Below are 20,345 nucleotides of genomic sequence, written 5' to 3'. Positions count from 1 at the left end.
ATTAAACATTACTTTCATTTACATGACATTGCTGTCCCAAACATTATGGTGCCCTAAAATGGGGGGGACTATGTATAAACCCTGCTGTACTTTCTACATGGTGAAACCAAAATGTATAAAAATGGCCTTTATTAAAATCTGACATGGTACACTTTAACCACATGTGATTTTTTCTATTACAAATCTCAGATTGTGAAGCACATAGATAAATAATTAAATAAAGGGTCTTTGTCCCAAACATTATGGAGGGCACATTAGTGGATATTCTAATACAATCTCTTTTTCACAATTTCGCAGTACTGGCACAGGCAGAGAGCTGAGGGGCCTTCCTGCAGGACTGCACCATTCCCCATCGCAAGGCAGCAGCCTCGTTTGGAATGCTTCCATTGCCATGTCGACAGAGCGAGATTTTTGCAATTATGCCTGGCCAATCATGATTATTTAAATCATAGTGAAAGGTATTTTCCCTCGGGCTAAAGCTGGGCAGTAAACCAGTCTGTCACAGAAACTAAACTGAAGAAGGGTCCCGACCCGATACGTCACCTGTCCCTGCTCAGTCCGAGGAAGGGACCCGAACCGTTACCTATCCGTGTTCGCCAGAGATGCTGCCTGACCTGCCAAGTTACTCCAGCACTCTGTGTTCTTTACTGAAAATCGTCTCATTTGTTGTATCTTAAAACCTCAGCCTTTGCTAACTTCACTGGGCACCGTCACTCCTCAAATTAAAGTAGGAGCATTACGAGAGAGAGTGAAAACAAGTTGAAATGGCGCCAATGAAAAGCATTCAAAACTCATCTTATGAATCATAGAAAATTTATTGTACAGGAGGCAGCCATTTCTTCCCTCAGATTGAAAGATCAAACGGATGTGTTAATTCTACACAGATGCAGCCTGTTTCACAGTCTTTGTGGCATTTTGTATTTTATGTTGATGCTGCTGCTAGTTTTACGATTAAATTTTCCATCGCAACAGGATCCCAGAGGCAATGTTTGCACATATTTTATTTATGTGCTGCCGACTTAAGACAAATGTGCCAGGGAACTTTTAAGGACACTGATTTTTTTTTTAAACAGTTTTTGATTATGTTTGGTTGGCAGTCAGCAGGGAAGTGGTTGTAGATGGTGATGCACACTGGAACCCAAATACAGAACAGATGCTCTGCCACGCAATGTGGAAGGAGAGAATACAGAAATCGAGAGGGGGAGTCGAGCAGCACAAAAGGAAAGTTAGAATGGCAAGGATGAAAGGAAGAGAGAGACTTTATGGATACAGCATGAAAACAAGCCCTTTGGCAAACCGTCCACACTGACCAGCGATCACCCAGTCACTATCTCCCGCACAAGAGCAACAAGTTGTAATTTTATCAAACACAATTAATCTAAAAATCTGTTTGTCTATGGAGTGTGGGAGGAAACTGGAGCACTCGGAGAAAACCAACGTGGTCACGGGGAGAATGCACAAACTCAGTCCAGACAGCGCCCGTAGTCAGGATTGAACCCAGGTCTCTGGCGCTGCGCCACTATGCCGCAACCTCTTAAGTAAGGGGAGTAAGCAAAGACGTAACTTTGAATGATTACTGAGCCTATTGCCTATTCCTGCAAGCTTAACGCAATTTTAAACAAAGCAGGTGAAATACAAATCTATGTATACTTCACTAGTATCCATCTATGTTTAAAAAACATGACAAATCAGCATTAAAAGAAGCGACTCCTAATTGTATTACGCCTTTCATAACTTTATAGGCAATAAAGTCCTTTTGAAGAGTAGTCGTAGTCGAGATAGGAAACTGCTAAGTTGTCCATGGCAAGGTATCACCCTATCAACATGATTATGATCAGATATACTTTAACATTTGAGCTGAGTAAATATTGGCCTGGGGAACTGAGGTAATTGTCTGACTCTTTAGAAGTTTCGTCGAGAAGTTATTTGCATCCAGTCCATTGTGTCATCCGAAAGCCGCACCTATAACATTGTAGACACAGAGAACCGCAGATGCTGGAATAGTGCATAAAACACAACATGCTGGAATAATTCAGTGGGCCAGTTTGCATCTCTGGAAGACATGGATAGGCAATGTTTTGGGTCGGGACCCTTCTTCAGACTAGAATTATATTGAGGCTAAAGAAGGGTCCCAACCTGAAACGTCACCTGTCCACGTCCTTCAAAGATGCTGCCTGACCCGCTGAGATACTCCAGCACCTTGCGTTGTACCTTCAATGGTATATCACACCCACACCACTGAGCTAAAAAGTCTATCCAGAGCTTTGTGTTGTAGAGGTCTCTACAGGGGCACTCAACACCATAAATGCTTGTTGTCGAAGGCAGTGGAATTTTTCTTCAAAATATACAAGCAAAAATCTACTTCTTTTCCCCCATTGAATATTGTGACTGCATTATGTTCATTAATAAACAGACATGAATTACCCTCTTTTTCTTGGACTCCAGCGAACAAAATGATGGTGCACAGAATATACACACCACCAATAACCCCGGCTGCCATCATGTATGCACTTTTCTGTACAAAGAGAAGTAGTGTACGGATCAATCATGGGATTCCAGAAAAGTAATATAAATGCACAATAAGTAATATAAATGCACTTTTTACATACACAAATCTACAACTCAGATTTTGACTTTAGATCTTTATGAACTGAAGGCAGATTATTATAAGAGGCAGAGTACCTACCAGTTGGGTGATGGAAGTGATGGAGTTGTACTGCGTGCTGTTGATGTCAATTGTAGATATTGAGGCATTAATATCATTCTCGTGAATGCATGGAGAGTTTGCTCCACCGACAATCTGGCCTTGTATTGCCGTTCCCAATACTGTCCCCAGCACCTCCACAGTCATACCTACAACAGAAGGTGGAATAATCACCAACTTCGGACATGGACAGATTCTCCATTAGTACGGATGTCAGAGGTTATGAGGAGAAGGCAAGCGAATGGGGTGGAGAGGGAGAGATCGATCAGACATGATTGAATGATGGAGTCGACGATGGGCCGAATGGCCTAAATCTGCTCCTATAAATTATGAACTTCACAGGACCTCTCTTCCACCAACCCACCCTGCCATTTTGAACAGAAAACTTGCTTATAAACTCCCAATACTCTTGGTGTCCATATCACCTGTATCCCCTGGAAAATCCAGAATTATATTTTGTCCTCAGAGATAAATGTATTGAAGAAAAAAACCCCACACATAATAAAGTAGTAGAATGGTATTGTAATTAGCTCTACGTGTCAATAGGAGAGGAAATTGAAGTATTTTTTAAGGTAGAATAGCAGAAACCAAATTAGAAGGCGGTCCTGATTTCATAGAAAAACCTGGATAGATACTGATAATTTTTTTTGAATTTCCATAATCTTATTTTTACTGATAAATTCATTCGTCTACTTTAACAGTGGTTGATGGAGTGTGCAATCTGGCTCAAGTGATTAAGGATCAAATCCATTTTGTTACAGAGTTAAAAAAAAGGCAGGAACTTTTACACTGCACCCTGTTGAATATAGAAAGACTGTTTTGAATAGATCTGCAGGAAAGTTAGAGAGAGGTCCAGGAACTGTGGCTATGTGACAATGGGAACATTTCACCATCTTAATTTTGGCTGTTAAAGGCAAATGTTTTCTATAAAATTGACATGGATGTTATTTTCTGCTGAACAATGATTCATTGAGGGATTGGGCACAGTGCACCTCTGTATCATAGCAAGTTACAAAATAGAAATTTGCCACTAAAGAAAAAATTGGGATAGAGAATAAAACTTTGCTCCAACAGAATTTATTTGATAAAAATAACCAAATAAACTCGAAATATGAAAGAAGCAGCAAATTATTTTCAATGGTTGGTGTTACGGAAAATTGCGATACAGATGGTCCTCTAGGAACGCTACTCCTCGCAATGTGTGGATAGACAAAACTCGAGAATGGATCAAGTGGATTAAATAGCAAAGGGGGTGATAGAAAGAGGGAGCTTTGTACAATGTTTAGAAAGTAAGGATTACTTTTAAATACCATTCAGAAAATGAGGATGGTAAATAATAGTCTTTTTAATTAGCCCTCTAATTAAATGCACAGTTACAAGGCAAAGCTCTGAAGTGTGGAAAATGGGCACAAAAAGCTGGAGTAAAGAATGGGCGGCGTTTCGGGTCGAGACCCGTCTTCAGACTGGAAATGGGCCTCTTCCTCATCAATTAGAATCAAAAATTGGAAGTAAATTATGTGTGGGTTTTGAAGTGAAATTTTCTTAAGTGCAGTCCATGGAGAAAGGAAGGGGAATAGAGTCAGTGATCCTGGCTGACAAAGAATGTGGAGTAAAAGGAAGTAGGAAAAGCATGAGACGTGAGATTTATAACACTACAAGTGGGACCAAGATAGAATGACCAAAAATGGACAGGGGAAAAAAGGAAAAAGGGTTACAAAGTCCAGGATTAAATTTGCATGTAATGTTTAAAAGCCAAAAGTAAGCATCGGTGTGCAAAGAGTAAATGGGTAGAGAGATTATGTTTGTGGACTGATGCATCCATATACGACAGTAATGCAGTTTCCATGTGAGTACTTTGCATCTGCTCTTCAGAAGATGGTATATAATTCACAGTAAAAGAGATCGTAGTCAAGATACTGACTGGATAGACAAATGTTGAGAGAGAGAGAGTAGTCTTCGAAAGTAGACAAATACGTATTTAAGGTGGATAAGTTAGCTACATTGCTGAACTGTGCAAGGTAAATATTATGAAGAGTTTGACCTAATTTATGCTATACAGGGTTGATGCCAGAACATTTATTATAATCACATTTCACACACTCATGCAAAATGGTAGCAAGAATCAATTAGCATCTACAGGCTAGATGCAGGAAGATTGTTCCCGATGTTGGGGGAGTCCAGAACAAGGGGTCACAGTTTAAGGATAAGGGGGAAATCTTTTAGGACCGAGATGAGGAAAACCTGTTTCACACAGAGAGTGGTGAATCTCTGGAATTCTCTGCCGCAGAAGGTAGTTGAGGCCAGTTCATTGGCTATATTTAAGAGGGAGTTAGATGTGGCCCTTGTGGCTAAAGGGATCAGGGGGTATGGAGAGAAGGCAGAAACAGGATACCGAGTTGGATGATCAGCCATGATCATATTGAATGGCGGTGCAGGCTCGAAGGGCCGAATGGCCTACTCCGGCACCTATTTTCTATGTCTATATCAGTCAGTCGGATATCAGTCATATCTGGTAGTAGGATTGCTGTTAGTAGCAACAATCAGAGATAAAATCAGACATGTGGGTGCATGTGCATTGTAAAAAAAATGCAGCATGAACTAGTTAAAGGCAAATCATGGTAGCCGACTTGATTGTGATCTTTTTGAGACAACAAATAGATCAATGACAGCCAAGGGACTATCCAAAAGGGGCTGATAATCGGCCACAGACTTTGTTACAAAATCACAGCGCCAGTGTCAACACACAGAAGATGTTGGCCCAGGGGCAAGCAAAGCAGTGGCGAATGCTCATTTCTAGTCCGAGACAGTTTTGCATAAATGCAATGCAGAGACTGGGATCAGAATAATTGTGTTCCTTGGCCATGAACTGATGACTTGCAGTATAAAGGACGTAGTTTCAAAATCTGCTTGAAAGTCAAAATAAACGGGGAATTTAATGCAGTGTAGAGTGAAACATTTTGATCAGACAAACAAAATGGGATACACAATCTAACGGGCGGCACTGTGGTGCAGCAGTAGAATTGCTGCCTTACAGGGCCAGAGACAAGGGTTCGATCCAGACTGCAGTGATCAGCCTACACTAGTTCTATCCTACACTCTAGGGACAATTTACATGAGCCAATTAACCTAGAAACATGCACGGCTTTGGAATGTGGGAGGAAACTTGAGCACCGAGAGAAAAAACCCAGTCACAGGAGGAACATAGAAACTCCCTACAGACAGCACCCGTAGTTGGGATCGAACCTGGGTCCCTGGTGCTGCAAAGCAGCAACTCTACCGCTGCACTACTGTGCCGCCTCCGATCTGCAACGAGGTGTAATCAGGGGAAACAGAACTAGATTAAAATGGTAGGTACACAAAAATGCTGGAGGAACTGAAATGCGGCCCGAAACGTTACCCATTTCCTTCGCTCCATAGATGCTGCTGCACCCGCTGAGTTTCTCCAGCATTTTTGTGTACCTTCAATTTTCCTGCATCTGCAGTTCCTTCTTGAATAGATTAAAATGGTGTTTCTCAAAAAGGAATTAGGAAGAATATTCAGCAAAGGTGCTGGAGGCCAGACACTCTCTTACCATGTCAGACTGGATTCAATGCGATAAATTCCTACCATCTATGCCGCAATGATTCAATGATTCATAATTTGTTTTTTTTGGGTATTAATAGCTGCTGTCAAAAGCAAATGCTCCAATGAATCAGGCTCTTCTCAGAAAAGCTAACATCAACTAAAAACCACGGCAAAACAAGGCTTACTCACGATAGGCAGTTGCAGAGTCCCTCTCCTTCTGGTCTGTGCTTATGAACATTGTAAGCGCAGAGTAGGGAACGTGGAAGCACTAGGACCAAAATGGAATAATTTATTTGCAAACACAAGCTTTATGTATAATCAGTGAATTTTATCATCTGCATGTTGACGTCGCAACACAGCATCTAAAATCCAAGAGGAATAATGAAGAACTGAAGGAAAATAAAACCAGAGGACCATGTAGTTGAACAACAAATATATTAAAATCAAAAAAACTTTAATCTGCAGCATTTGTAAAAGATGACTTAATCCAAGGTGTTATGATATTGTAAGTGACAATGAGGAGAATCAAAAATGACCTGAACAATCTTGATTCACTGTTCAGAATTCATTGATAAGAACTTTCTGCATCAGCTGGAGTGTGGTCCTGACCTACCGCGTACCACATTGGAGACCCTTGAACAATCTTTAATCGGACCTTTATGCCCCTGTCCCACTTAGGAAACCTGAACGGAAACCTCTGGAGACTTCGTGCCCCGCCCAAGGTTTCCGTGCGGTTCCCGGAGGTTTTTGTCAGTCTCCCTACCTGCTTCCACTACCTGCAACTTCCGGCAACCACCTGCAACCTCCGGGAACCGCACAGAAACCTTGGGTGGGGCGCAAAGTCTCCAGAGGTTTCCGTTCAGGTTTCCTAAGTGGGACAGGGGCATTAGCGAACTTCAGGGTTAAACCTTGCACGGAATACCCCTTTATCCGTGAACTGTTTGTTGTATTCATGCATGGTCTTTTCTCCAACTAGATAGCATGCAAACAAAAGCTTGTCACTGTACCTCGGTACACATAACCATAATATACTAAATATGCAACATACACAGCATAACATTGCAAGTTTTAATAGAATGTTGAACGTTTCTGCTGGTGCTACACTTTATTGGTCTTTCTAACGAGTGCCTATGGGTCTTGGACAACATGTTTAGTATCACACTATAGAAGGAGTGATGTGATGGAAACTGCAAGCTGCTGAGCTGGTATCATTAGTCAGTGGAGCACTATTAAATACCAAACTGAGAACCCAATGAAGTATCGATTCTACATCTGAAATTAGTTGGGAGCAAAAGACGAACCAAAATTTGAGAGCTGGAACAGGCACCAACACTTGTGTGCTGTTTTTAGTTTCCTAATTTGAGGAAGGACATCCTTGCTATTGAGGCAGTGAAGTCCAATTAATCCCCGGCCATTCCCTCCATCCCACGATATTAATCCCCGGGATGGCGGGAATGTCATATGAGGAAAGATTTGAAAGACTGGTCTTGTATTCACTGGAATTTAGAAGTATGAGAGGGGATCTTATCGAAACGTATAAAATTATAAAAGGACTGGACAAGCTAGATGCAGGAAAAATGTTCCCAATGTTGGGTGAGTCCAGAACCAGGTGCCATAGTCTAAGAATAAAGTGGAGGCCATTTAAAACTGTGATGAGAAAAAAAAACATTTGCACCTAGAGAGTTGTGAATTTGTGGAATTCTTTGCCACAGAAGGCAGTAGAGGCCAATTCACTGGATGAATTTAAAAGAGTTAAATAGAGCTCTAGGGGCTAGCGGAATCAAGGGAGAAGGCAGGCACGGGTTACTGATTATGGATGATCAGCCATGATTACAATGAATGGCAGTGCTGGCTTGAAGGGCCAAATGGCCTCCTCCTGCACGTATTTCCTATATTTCTATGTTAACACTAGTCCCACCTGCCTATGTTTGGCCCGTATTCTTCTAAACCTGTTCTATCCATGTACCTGTCTAAATGTTTCTTAAACGTAGTGATTGTATCTGCCTTTACTGCTACTTGCCGTTATAGCAGTGCTGGGCAGTTGCTACAAATTGAACCAATGTGGCTAACCTATGTAAACAGATCCATTTCTGGAGAAGAGGGTCTAATACACCAGCTTCTTCACCATCTGGACCTTGTTGCTTTCTCACTCTGGAATAATAGGAAACATTATTCACACAGTAGAAGCATTGAGTCTCATGTTTACCCATAAAAATAGATGTAATTTCCCCCAAAAGTTAGACAGCACCAACCCAAAGATAATACATGGTCAGCCAAGTCAAGCAGGTGGGGGGAAAAAAGTCTATAGGCGCATCTTGGTCGCAAATTATGGTGCGGCAGGTAATGAATTTTCAGAAGCAGACTGGTATTCCTGGCATTGGCAATGGAATATCTCTGGAGCTGATCGTGGCATAGACTGGATCAGTTTCAGCTTCGTAAACACTGAAAGCAAAACCCTAAATATGGCATCAGCCATCCTGCCTGTCGCCTCATCCCCCTTACTCCGCAAAATAACAGGCACCACTAAGGGCTGAGTGACCTTTCTGGATGAAAGCTGAGATACGTGCAGCAGCATACACCACAGTTCAAAAAATAAACCCTTATGCTAGCCCAGTAACCGAGGAACTGGGGTCATTCTTATTGAATTAAAATTTAGTTCCACGTGTCACTGTAGGGCCTGTCCCACTTGGGGGTATTTTTGCGCGTCATTTACGTGACATCATTTACGCGTCATGACGTGCACGTGATGAGCGCATGGCGTGCATTATGCGCGCATGGCGCTTGGTGAGGCGTGGAGGCGTAGGCAGTGACACGCTGTAGCGCGCAGCACCCCAGGAGTTTGTGGTTCACAAAATCTTCGCGCGTCACCTTCGAGACGTGCAAATGACACCCAAGTGGGACAGCCCCTTGAATCACATGGGTAATAGCGACCTCCCTTGTGAAGTACTTACTGTTTGCATCGTCTGAAACAAGCAGTAGAAGATCAAGTACCAAAAGATTTTTCCAACCTCGGATAGATTTCCATCTGGTACATACCACAGGAGAAAGTAAGAGGCTACTGCAAACGGTGTCGAGCAAATTATCCTGGAAGCAAAAACAGGAAAAACAACTTTTTAATTTAGCTTAATGTGCAACTTAATCTTCTGTTTGTTCTATTGAGCTAATATTTCCCATTGCCGGCCCAAGTTCCACGTTGTGCTTTTACAATGAATTACGCAAACCAGCTATACTGCCATGCTTGTTTCATTACTCTCTGTAACGATGGTTCATAAGTTCTAGGAGCAGAAATAGGCCATTCAGCCCATCAAGTTTACTCCACCAGTCAACCATGACTGATCTATCTTTCCGTCTCAACCCCAGTTTGGGGTGGGAGATTGCAACCTCCACGTGGTCCGCCCTGTTTCAACCAATGCAATCAACCTAGTAGCACAATCAAATAAGATCAAATAGAACAAGTTGTCCTACAACTTTAGGCTGTGCACGCCATACGCAAGAAGAAGAAGAACCAGTTTCCTGCCTTCTCCTCGTAATCCCCTTACTAATCAAGAATCTGTCAATCTCCGCCTTAAAAATATCCATTGACTTGGCCTCTACAGCCGCCAGTGGCTATGAATTCCACTGGTCACAACTGTCAGACAAGGGTCAAGAGGACACTCAACAAGTACTTAAGTCAGATTTGTGGCAGAGCAGCTAAGTTTCTGTAAAGAGGCATCTCACACACACACACACACGTCATACAACAAATGATGCATATGGCGATTATGAAACAATTGCTCAAGGCAATTCTAGTTTCAGGTTTTGTTACTGCAGGTTAGGTCAGGTTCTGACCAGTTTACAAGTCGGAAATGTAGGCACCCGGCAATATATTTAAATAAAAACCATAGGCCAACCAAGGGCAGCGTGTAATTAAATGAGTGCGTTTAACCAAACCGTTCAGATATCACCACGGCCAAGTTTCCACAATGCAGAAGTGCACCAAACTGCCACTCAGCAGCGGGCAAATAGACCGCACCGGTCTTCTTAAAGGCTCGGTTGTCAGTTCTTAGATCAAGTGCTTGCAACCTGGGGAACACCTGTATTTCCACATGGTCAGAGCTATTCAAGTAACCTCAGGCTAAATGCATTGGCAGACACAGCACATTCTGTGGGCAATAATGTTCCACATTAACATCTAAATGTGTGAGAGACACCAATAACAATTATGAGGAATTCAATTAAATGATAAGAATTCAAACATTTGAAATTTGTATTTGGAAATCTTGTTGTCCCCCACCCCTCCCCATTTGAAAATGTTTCCACCCATTCACTTCCTCCTCCCTAAAGTGAGCTACCGTGTCCAAGTTACCATTTGTCACCGAGCACTTGGTCCATAAATAACGCTCCATGTACCAGCTCACAATGGAATGCCAAACACGCTGCGTTTCAGCAGCGATTAAGCAGCCAGTTGCAGTGTAACAGTAGGCCCAGCTGAAGTGAGCTAATTTTCACCAAGTGTGACTCATAACCTCGATTGTCATGCCTATTCCAGCACTAAATATGGTTAATATTTTTACCCAGTAGATCACAGCAAGTTAGAGTCATAGTCACACAGCATGGAAACTGGCCCTTCGGCCCGACTCGTCCATGCCGACCAAGATGCCCTATCTAAGCGAGTCCCATTTGCCAGTGTTTGGCCCATATCCCTCTAAACCTTTCCAATCCACCTACCTGTCCAACTGACTTAAATGCTGTTTATAGCATCTGCCTAAATAACTTAATCTGGCAGCCTGTTCCATACACCCACTACCCACTGAATGAAAAAGATCTTGAATGATTGCTCAGATTGATGTCGAGCTGGGAGCCAAACACAGATCAAGATACAAAGCCAGACAACAGATTTGGAAAATGAACTAACTTTTGCCCACATCTCGTAGAATTCCTATACCCTTCTGACCAGCTTGTACAGATCTACAAAACATTTTAGACTGTGTTAGGACATGAATTCAGAGTTAACTGCACGTCATACAGTGATGGCTTATTACTTTTGAATCCAATGCATTCCAAAGATGAAGAATGCAGCATCGTTCTGTTGTAACAAGGGGGCAACTGTGTTTGAAACATTCTGCACCACACTGTGTGTGACCAATAGGACAGAGGAAGCATCTGAGAACATTAATTGTAAAAAACAACCGTTAAACCCAAAAAAAGGCACAACATTTTAACTGGTAAACTTTCATTTAAAAAAAAAGTGGACTTAATTTTGCCTCGTTGATGTCACTGGCCACTGTCATAACACAAGTCGTGTTTCCCTACAGATCTACAGAGGGGAATCCAGGAGGTGTGGTTGGCAGAGTTCCTCCACATGCTGCACTGTTGCACCCTCCATCAGGATATTCAGCAGAAACCAGTGCAAGTGAACTTGAACAATGTACATGCTGGCTCTTCTATGAGAAACATCACCCTGGTTAGATTAGGTGCGACTGAGATTTGAGCTGTGCCCGGTGGAATCTTATCCCGACAAGTACGATGTGTTGCATTTTGGAAGCTCAGCTAAGGGGAGGACATGCACAGTAAATGGTTGGGCCCCAGAGAATGTTGATGAATGGAGGGAGATATGGGTGGGTGGGAGATATCCCTGAAGGTGGAGCACAAATAGTTATGCTGGTGGTGGTGGTGAAGGCGACCTCCCCCCCACCCAATGGAATGGTCCCATTGTTGCATTGAAGTCTCAGATGGCCGTGTCATTCATAACTTCAGACATGAAATTCTAGAGGCAAGATGATTAACACACCTAAAAGGACCATTGAAAGCTTTATGAATCGTACCAAGCCTGATGCTTGCCTCTGCACATTGTTTTCCACCCTGTCCTAGAAGTGAGCAATGACACACAGGTCTTCCAATACACCCCGCAACACAAAACTGGCACCACCGACAAGGTTGTGGCAAGAAACATGACCAAAATTGAGAGAAGTGCTAAAATGGTTGGACTTCCAGTAGAATGTTGCATTCTCATGAAAGGTCATCAATCTGAAACACTGACTCTATTTCCCACACCACAGATACTGCACAAGTAAACATTATTTTGTTTTAGAAATAGACTCTTAGGCATTTTTCACATCAAGAATAATTTACGTAGGCACAAGATGGAAATCCAGGCAACATGGATCTGAAGCAGCCCTGGTTTTTTTGGTCCTCTATTAGTGATGAATCAAGGCCAAGTACGGGCAACTTGTTCCCAAATATCCAAGTATCCCACTTTACCAAATAAGGACTGGAGTGCAAAGTGAGTGTGTGGCTGCAAGCGAAGGGAGAGAGCATTCCCTGCACCAGCTGGGCTGGTGGCCATCACTTTGTTGCCAACACAGAGCTCAAAAAGACTGCATTTGTTTTTGCGGTGGTGAGAATGAAAATAAATCACCGCCCTTTAGGAAAATAAACACACACTCTCACTACTAACACTTTACTTGTTACCAATGGCAGACACCATAGGATTAATAAATAGATTATGTCTTGGGCCGGGACCCTTCTCGGTACATGGATAGGACAGGTTTGGAGGGATATGGACCAAGGGAAGGCAAGTGGGACTAGTGTAGCTGGGACATTGTGGGCCAGTGTGGGCGCATAGGCTGAAGGGGCGTGTTTCCACACTGTTTCACTATAGTCGTCCCAACTCATAACGTCGCCTATCTATTTTCTCCAGAGATGCTGCCTGACCCATTGAGTTACTCCAGCATTTTGTGCCTATCTTCGGTATAAACCAGCATCTGCGCTTCCTTTTTATTACCTCGGGGTTAACACCAGCTCTGCACAATGCTTAGAAAATTAAATCCATCTTCAGATATTTACAAATGAGTCAAGGGTGGTAATAAGGCAGCAAAAAATGCATTCTTTAAATCTACCCAGCTTTATATTCTAGAATGCGTCTTGATTAAAAACGGCACAACGAGAGACATTTTAGTCTCACCTAATCATCAAAAAACGGACTCAACCGGGCATACTGCTGCTATTGCAGTCTGCTTTACATCATACTCCATTCACCTCAAGGGAGAGCAAAACCAGACAAAGGGATAAAACCAGAACCCCCACCGATACAGCCCAGCTACATCAATGAATTGGCTATAAATGGCACTTGATATTTTTTTTAAATAGCATTAAACTGAAAGCAATGATTTGCAGCACAGAAGCCAACAAGTTAAGCTGAAGTAAACGCCATTTCACAGTGCAATTTAAATGTGCGGTGTCCCATAACGGGCATCTCGAAAGGAGAATTATTATTCCTGAGGAGCCTCATCCCTCCCGGTGCTTTGCAAATTGGCTGAACTACAGACTGCGTCTCTGTCTTCCGATTATTGTCTGCCAGGGCGGTGAAAGCAAATTCAACTTTTCAAAGAAACTGGATTAACATTGAGGGAACATTTGAACGGTATCAGGGGAGGGTGGGGGATCAGTTTTATGCTGAAAGAGTTTGATGTTGGGAGGCACCTCTTTCTACACTGCATAATTCTCAAAAGTTCTACATACACAATAAAACGAGGCACGTTCTAGAGGCCCAGTTGCATCTTAAAAAGTGCGAATAACGAATAACCCATTTTGCACATAGTTTTCCATGGACTGATAGTTCGTTCGTTCATTGTATCACAGGCCTGGCGTATTACTTCCCCTCCCCCGAGACACCTGTCCCAAGCATTGAAAGAGGGAGGTAGACAAAAGTGCTGGAGAAACTCAGCGGGTGCAGCAGCATCTATGGAGCGAAGGAAATAGGCAACGTTTCGGGCCGAAACCCTTCTTCAGAAAGAGGGATGCGATTTTGACCCAAGGAAAGTCTTCCTACACTATTGACTCTGGTGTCAAATTCTACTTTTGTGAGAACATGATTTACATTTACTTCCTTTGGTGATTAAGCAAAAAAACTAAAGTTACACAAGAAAACCTTAAAGCACACACAATAAGTTTCTAGATCCTGCATTGCGCGATGTGAAATGGCAGATTCAACTGTGATATTCAGAAGGAAAATGGATACTTACTTGAAGGGCAGAGGAAGAGCAACAAACAAGATTGGGGAAAACATTGGCTTCCTATGTATATCAACAGAGATTTTGGATGTTGTTCTGCTCTTAGGCTCATAGAGGAGCCCAGCAGGGAAACAGGCCCTTCGGCCCAACTCATCCGTGCTGATCAAGCTGATCCCACATGCCTGCATTTGGCCCATATTGTTCCAAACCTATACGCCTACTCGTCCATGCATCTTTTAAATGTTGTAATTGTACCTATCACTTCCTCTAGCAACTTGTTCAACATAGCTGCACAATCCTGTGTGAAAAATGTTGCCTCCAGGCACACGGTGTGAAATAAAATTGCCCCCCATGTTCCTTTTAAATCCTTCCACTCTAGGCTTAAATCTATGGTCTCTAGTTTTAGCTTCCCCTCACCTGGGAAAAATACTTTGTCAGCCCCCTTACGTGGAGACATTTGCATACCTTCGCAATGCAAGCAAAGGATTTCACTGTGAATTTTCACATGTGACAATAAAGTATTAATTCATTCATGTGTACACCCTCATGATTGTATGTACCTCTATAAGAGCACCCCTAACCTCCTATACCAACCTGCTACACACAAGTGAAAACAGCCCCAACTCCTGAAAACTCAAGCCCTCCAGCCCCAGTAACATCTCCATGAATTTCCTCTGCACCCTGCCCAGCTTAATGGCATCCTTCCTCCAGCTGGGCAAGCAGAAATGCACACAGCACTCCAAGCATGGTTTCATCAACAACCTGTACAATTGTAACATGACGTCCCAAATGCTGTTCTCAAAGCTCTGACCGATGAAGGCAAGCATGAACAAACGCAACCCTAACCACGTCATCCCTTTCAGTAAACCATGTATCTGCACCCCCCAGATCTCTCTATTCTACAACTCTTTCTAAGACCCGACCATTTACTGTGCAAGTTCTACCTTGGTATTACTTTTGAAAATGCAACATCTCGCACTGGTCAGAGTTAAATACCACTTGCCATTTCTTGGCCCACTTCCCCAGCTTATCTGGATCCTTGTGCAACCCTCTTTCACCGTCCACTACATCACCAATGTGGGCATCATCGACAAACTTACTAATCATGTTAACAACATTTTCATCCAAAACTTAAATATAGATGATAAACAACAATGGGCCCCCACCCCCACTGATCCCTGTGGCACATCACTGGTCACAGGCTTGTGATCTGAATAACAGCCTCCGACTACTTCCCCGGAGACAATTTTGTATTGAATTGGCTAACTTAACCCGACTCCCATGTGGTCCAACCTCCAAGAAATGGCCACCATGCAGGATCTTGTCAAAGGCTTTGCTAAAGTCCATGGATATGTAAGAGCGTGCATGTGTTCTGTGTGAGGTAATTCAAAGGTCACCACTTTGCTGAAGACGTCTGCTTTTCCTGATACCATGGAGATGAAGATTGACACCAAAAGCTGGAGTAACTCAGATGGTCAGACACCATCTCTGGAGAAAAGGAATGGGTGACGTTTCGGGTCGGGACACTTCTTCGGACACGAGACGTCACCTGTTCCTTTTCTCCAGTGATGCTGTCTGACCCGCTGAATTACTCCAACGTTTTGTGTCTATCTTCGGTTTAAACCAGCAGTGCAGTTCCTTCCTACACCATGGAGATCAATCTGCCAATGTGTGGAATGAAAGAGCTGTTGAGCATTGATGCTGTGGATGTGCTCCCTGTCAGTACAAGGATGTGGTGGGCACCAGCATTGATGGCCCGTTCTTTGTACTGCGGAACCTTTTTCCGTTTTTATTGGTTCACTTACAATGATTTTTAAACCAATATTTGAATAACCAATTCCCCTCTGGCCTCCCACCTTACTCAGTTTGATTAAACTGCATTTATTTCCCTTCACACGTGTATTGTCGTCTATTGCCACATGGCTTGTGTATTCTGCTACTAAAAAGGTGATGACTCTTTGCAAGTAATTGCTGAACAAAACACTACAGTCAAACCAATAAAACTCTTGCAGTGTGTAATGCTCTCTCAGCCTGTTTCGAATATAAATTAAGTTGTATCGGAATGATTAAAATCAGATGCAGTCATAAAAGTTTGCTTTTGCACACGTTGGTTCGTTCCAAGTCCCCCTCCTTTGCTCGGCTGCAAGTACTTTTCTGTTCTGTTGCATTGTCTCACTTAAAAAAAAAAATTGTGCTTTTGGAAACTAAATCCTAAACCCTCCTGTTGACAATGACAAGAGTCAGGCTCCCAAATTGGAATACTTTATTGTCACAAGTCACAAGGCACGGTGAAATGAAAATTGAAGTCCCATTCTACGTGTACACAGATGCATTCACATCAAACGATAACATCTAGTAGATTCTGATAAGGCTCAGCGTACTGGAAGTGGGTAGGTGGTTTCCCTTGGCTAGGATGGGGGTGCGGGGAAAAGACGGTTGCTACAGGATGTGGGGTAAGACATTTACGACCGAGATTATGAGAAATGTCTTCACTCAGGGGGCCAATAGAGCAAAGCCCCAAATCCAAAAACCCTTTTGCAGATAGATAAAAAGTGACTTAAAAAAAAGAATTAGAACACTACACTGTGGTCATACAGAGAATATGCCTCTAAATTAGAACACTACACTGTGGTCATACAGAGAATATGCCTCTAAATCTGCCCATACTGTGCATATCGGGCATCGTGTTTGACCGAATGTAACCTTGAGTTGCTACAGCACATTCCATCAACAGCCCACAGCTGGGATCACTTGCTGTTGGCTGAGACTGATAGCGTGTTGAACACACCCTCCTTTCTCCTCCCCCTCTCTTCCCGGCTTTCCTCCAACCACTTTGTGCCGCGGAGCGACCCGGAGAACAAACCATGCATAGAGAGAACGGGGAGTGCAGGAAATTCTCCCCCCACCCCCCGCAATCCTGCTTAGGCGACAGGCTCAGGACATCGAGCTGGTTTTAATAGATCAACGTGTGCTATGTCACAGTCAGACCAAGCTTAGGTGTAACTTGAGAGCAACGAGGTTAAATGGACATGAAACACGTGGACGCCAACTCTGATATTTAAATTGGAAATCCCAGACCACATTATAAATTCAGAGACTGAACGTAATTCGGGAACCGATTGCAAGAGTATTTATTTGTCACATTCACTGGATATAAACAGGATCAAATTAAATTCTTACTTGCCCCATGTTTGTGGGCAAACATGCTTTACCAATATCTAAATGAGTGATATTTAATCTCCATTAATCATCGCTCATCTAAATTTGCAGGAAGGATTAGTTTCACGGATTGGGTAATGAAAATCAATCCAACTATACTGTTAAGAAAAATATCAAAAAGGACCATTATGTTCAAAATATTAAGCTTGCTTCCAGGTTAGCAGAGTTTTAAAATTTGAAACCCCCAGAATTTTTGTTAACAAAATCACAAAGTCCCAATTTCTCTTCACTTATAAATGGCAGGTCACCCGGTTCCCAGGTGACAGCGTTGTTTGATTTCACTTTGACCTCAAAATCTACTGTACAAACTTATGGCAAGCCCAGGCAGACTGCATGCAGAGTGGGTGTCCCCTTGGCTAGGATTGGCATAGTCTAGTATAAAGTGGGGGGGGGGTCACAGTCTAATGCCCGTCCCAGGCTTTTTAGGCAACTACAGGAAACTAGGCTGTTGCCACATGGTCGCCGGGGTGTCGCCTCTATGGGCTCCACAGTCGCCCAAAGAGTCGTACCTTTTTTCTGGTCACCGCTGGATTTGAAATGTTCAAAACCTTTTGGTGACAGTCGGCACCCATGGGTTCGACGCCAACGGTCATAGCCTGACGTGGTGCTGTCGCTAGGGTGACATAGGTTGTCGCCGGTGCTGATTTTGGCGAGTTTCATTGGCGACTCCCTACGGCTTTCGGCGAATTCCATTGGCGAATTTCGTTGGCGTCAACCGGCGACAGGTACCAGCAACTGAATTGTCACCTTGTTGTAGCTTATCCGGGTGGACATAGGTTGTTGTAGGTGGACGTCCTATGGGTCGTTGGTTGTCAATAGTTTGCTGTCGACCAGGGGGTAGGTTGTTGTAGACATTGTCGTAGGGGGGGGTCCAGTTGCCAGTTTTTCAGTGACCTGCCAGGACGATGACAGTCACTGAAAAAATCGCCCAAGTGGGACAGGCCCTTTAGGATATGGAGTAAGACTCTTAGGACGAGGACGAGGAGAATTTCACCACTAAGAGGTGGACTTGTGGAATTCTACACAGAAAGTTGCAGAGAAATATGCTTCTTTAGACCGTTTTGGGGGGGGGGGGGGGGGGGGGGGGGGGGTGAGAGAAAGCTGGAAAAGGGGGGGGGGGGGGGAAGGAAACAGGAAAAGAAGGGAGGGGACAAAAGCTGGAAAAGACGGGGATGAGGAAAGCTGGAAAAGAGGGGGAGTGAAGAAAGCTGAAAGAGGGGAGGGGAGAAAGCTGGAAAAAAGGGGGGAGGGGAGAAAGCTGGAAAAAAGGGGGGGGGGGGGGGGGGGGGGGAACGGAGAAAAGGGGGGGGGTTAGAAAACTAGAAAGGCGGGAACACAAAGTTGGGCAAGCGATAGGTGGATACAATTGCGAGGAGTTTTTTATTGACAGATGGGCGGATAAAGGCGACTGAATAAGGCAAGAAGAGAAGTGAAATGTGAAGCTAGAGGAAGGGATATATAGGTGGAAATGGACACGGAGGGGGAGAAAAGGGAAGGGGGTAAGTAGGGAAAGTAGAGAAATGGGTGCGTACCTGGGTAGGGCAAAGAAAAGGGGGGAAAAGTGGGGGTGATGGGTGGGTTGTTGATTAAGATTGGACATTTCAGTGTTCCTAATGTTGGGTTTTAAGCTATCCAAGGGAAATGTAAGGTGCTGTTCCTCCAGTTTGCCTATGGTCTCACTTGGGCAATGGGGGAAGCCCAGGACGGAAAGGTCAGTATGGGAATGGGAAGGAGAGTTAAAATGGTTCCCAACCGGGAGATCTGGCAGGCCTCGGCGGACCGAGCCCAAGTGCTTGCCAAAACGGTCGCCTCGTCTACGTTTGGTCTCGCCGATGTAAAGGATACAACTTGCTATTTAGCTTCATTTAGTCAAGTCAAAACGCAAGTACACAGTGTGCTCCTCCTGCATACTGCACTACTTGGCTCAAGGTTTAGTAAATACTCCAAATATCATTTAACTAATTCCACATGAGTGTAGTTTTGGAACCCTTTCCAGCAGGCTCAACTCTGCTTTGCTTATTGAAATTAAAAAACATCAATAATAAAAAAACCTTCTTAAAAATCAAAGATAGACACAAAAAGCTGGAGTAAATCAACGGGTCAGGCAGCAACCCTGGAGAGAAGGAATAAGTAACGTTTTGACACGGCTCTTCAGCGCCTGACCCGCTGAGGTACTCCAGCTTTTTTTTGTGTCTATCTTCGGTTTAAACCAGCATCTATAGTTCCTTCCCTGACATTCTTAAAAATCAACACTAAAATATGTCTACTTAAAATTTTGAAAAAAATGTACAAATTTTTTTTGCTTTGTCAGCATTCAAAGGAAAGGGGTCAGATTAAGATCTGCTGCCCGATTCAACGTACAGGTATCAAATGGCACGTCTGTCGTATTTCCTTTAATGTTACGACACAGACAACATGTATCTTGTGCGTGTGTAATTGGGTGGTTTGAAAGGCTGTGCAAGTCTGCCAGTGCCCCACGGCCAATTTAACATCTGCAGGAGGTGACATTTAGATCTTGAATCAGGCTCACCGCATGCAGCCCAATCATCATGTGCCACATCAGCTGAACCGTACACCAAAATATGTGCACTGCAACTTATTTAAAATAACTGAACAAGAAATTAGATTTCCAAGCTATACTACAAATTTCTCAACAAAAGGATTCTGTGCTCATTTCATGAGTTTGTTTTGGAATTTGCATTAATTTTAAATTATATTTTTCATTTGGCACCTCATTGAATATTCAAATTGATGTCACCTTAATGACGCTCAATGAAGGAGTTGAATTGTATCGAAATATACAACATGGAAGCAGGCCCTTCGGCCCACCGAGTTCCTGCCGACCACCGATCATGTGTTCACAGTA

General features: G+C 43.3%; 1 protein-coding gene across 1 annotated transcript in view; it reads right to left on the bottom strand.

Annotated features, from left to right (window-relative positions):
• mfsd2ab (MFSD2 lysolipid transporter A, lysophospholipid b) overlaps positions 1 to 20,345 on the bottom strand; it is a 57,447-nt gene that overhangs the window by 18,762 nt on the left and 18,340 nt on the right. The window contains exons 4-7 of the mRNA XM_055656345.1: positions 9,221 to 9,353; positions 6,459 to 6,537; positions 2,687 to 2,853; positions 2,425 to 2,515 (exon numbers count right to left, since the gene is read on the bottom strand). Coding sequence (XP_055512320.1) covers positions 2,425 to 2,515; positions 2,687 to 2,853; positions 6,459 to 6,537; positions 9,221 to 9,353 — 470 coding nt within the window. The remainder of the gene's footprint in view (positions 1 to 2,424; positions 2,516 to 2,686; positions 2,854 to 6,458; positions 6,538 to 9,220; positions 9,354 to 20,345) is intronic.

Source organism: Leucoraja erinacea, chromosome 26 (assembly GCF_028641065.1).
Source record: "Leucoraja erinacea ecotype New England chromosome 26, Leri_hhj_1, whole genome shotgun sequence".
Taxonomy (NCBI): Eukaryota; Metazoa; Chordata; class Chondrichthyes; order Rajiformes; family Rajidae; genus Leucoraja; species Leucoraja erinaceus.
Note: the sequence above shows the minus strand (reverse complement) of the source record. Positions and strands in the feature narration are given on the sequence as shown.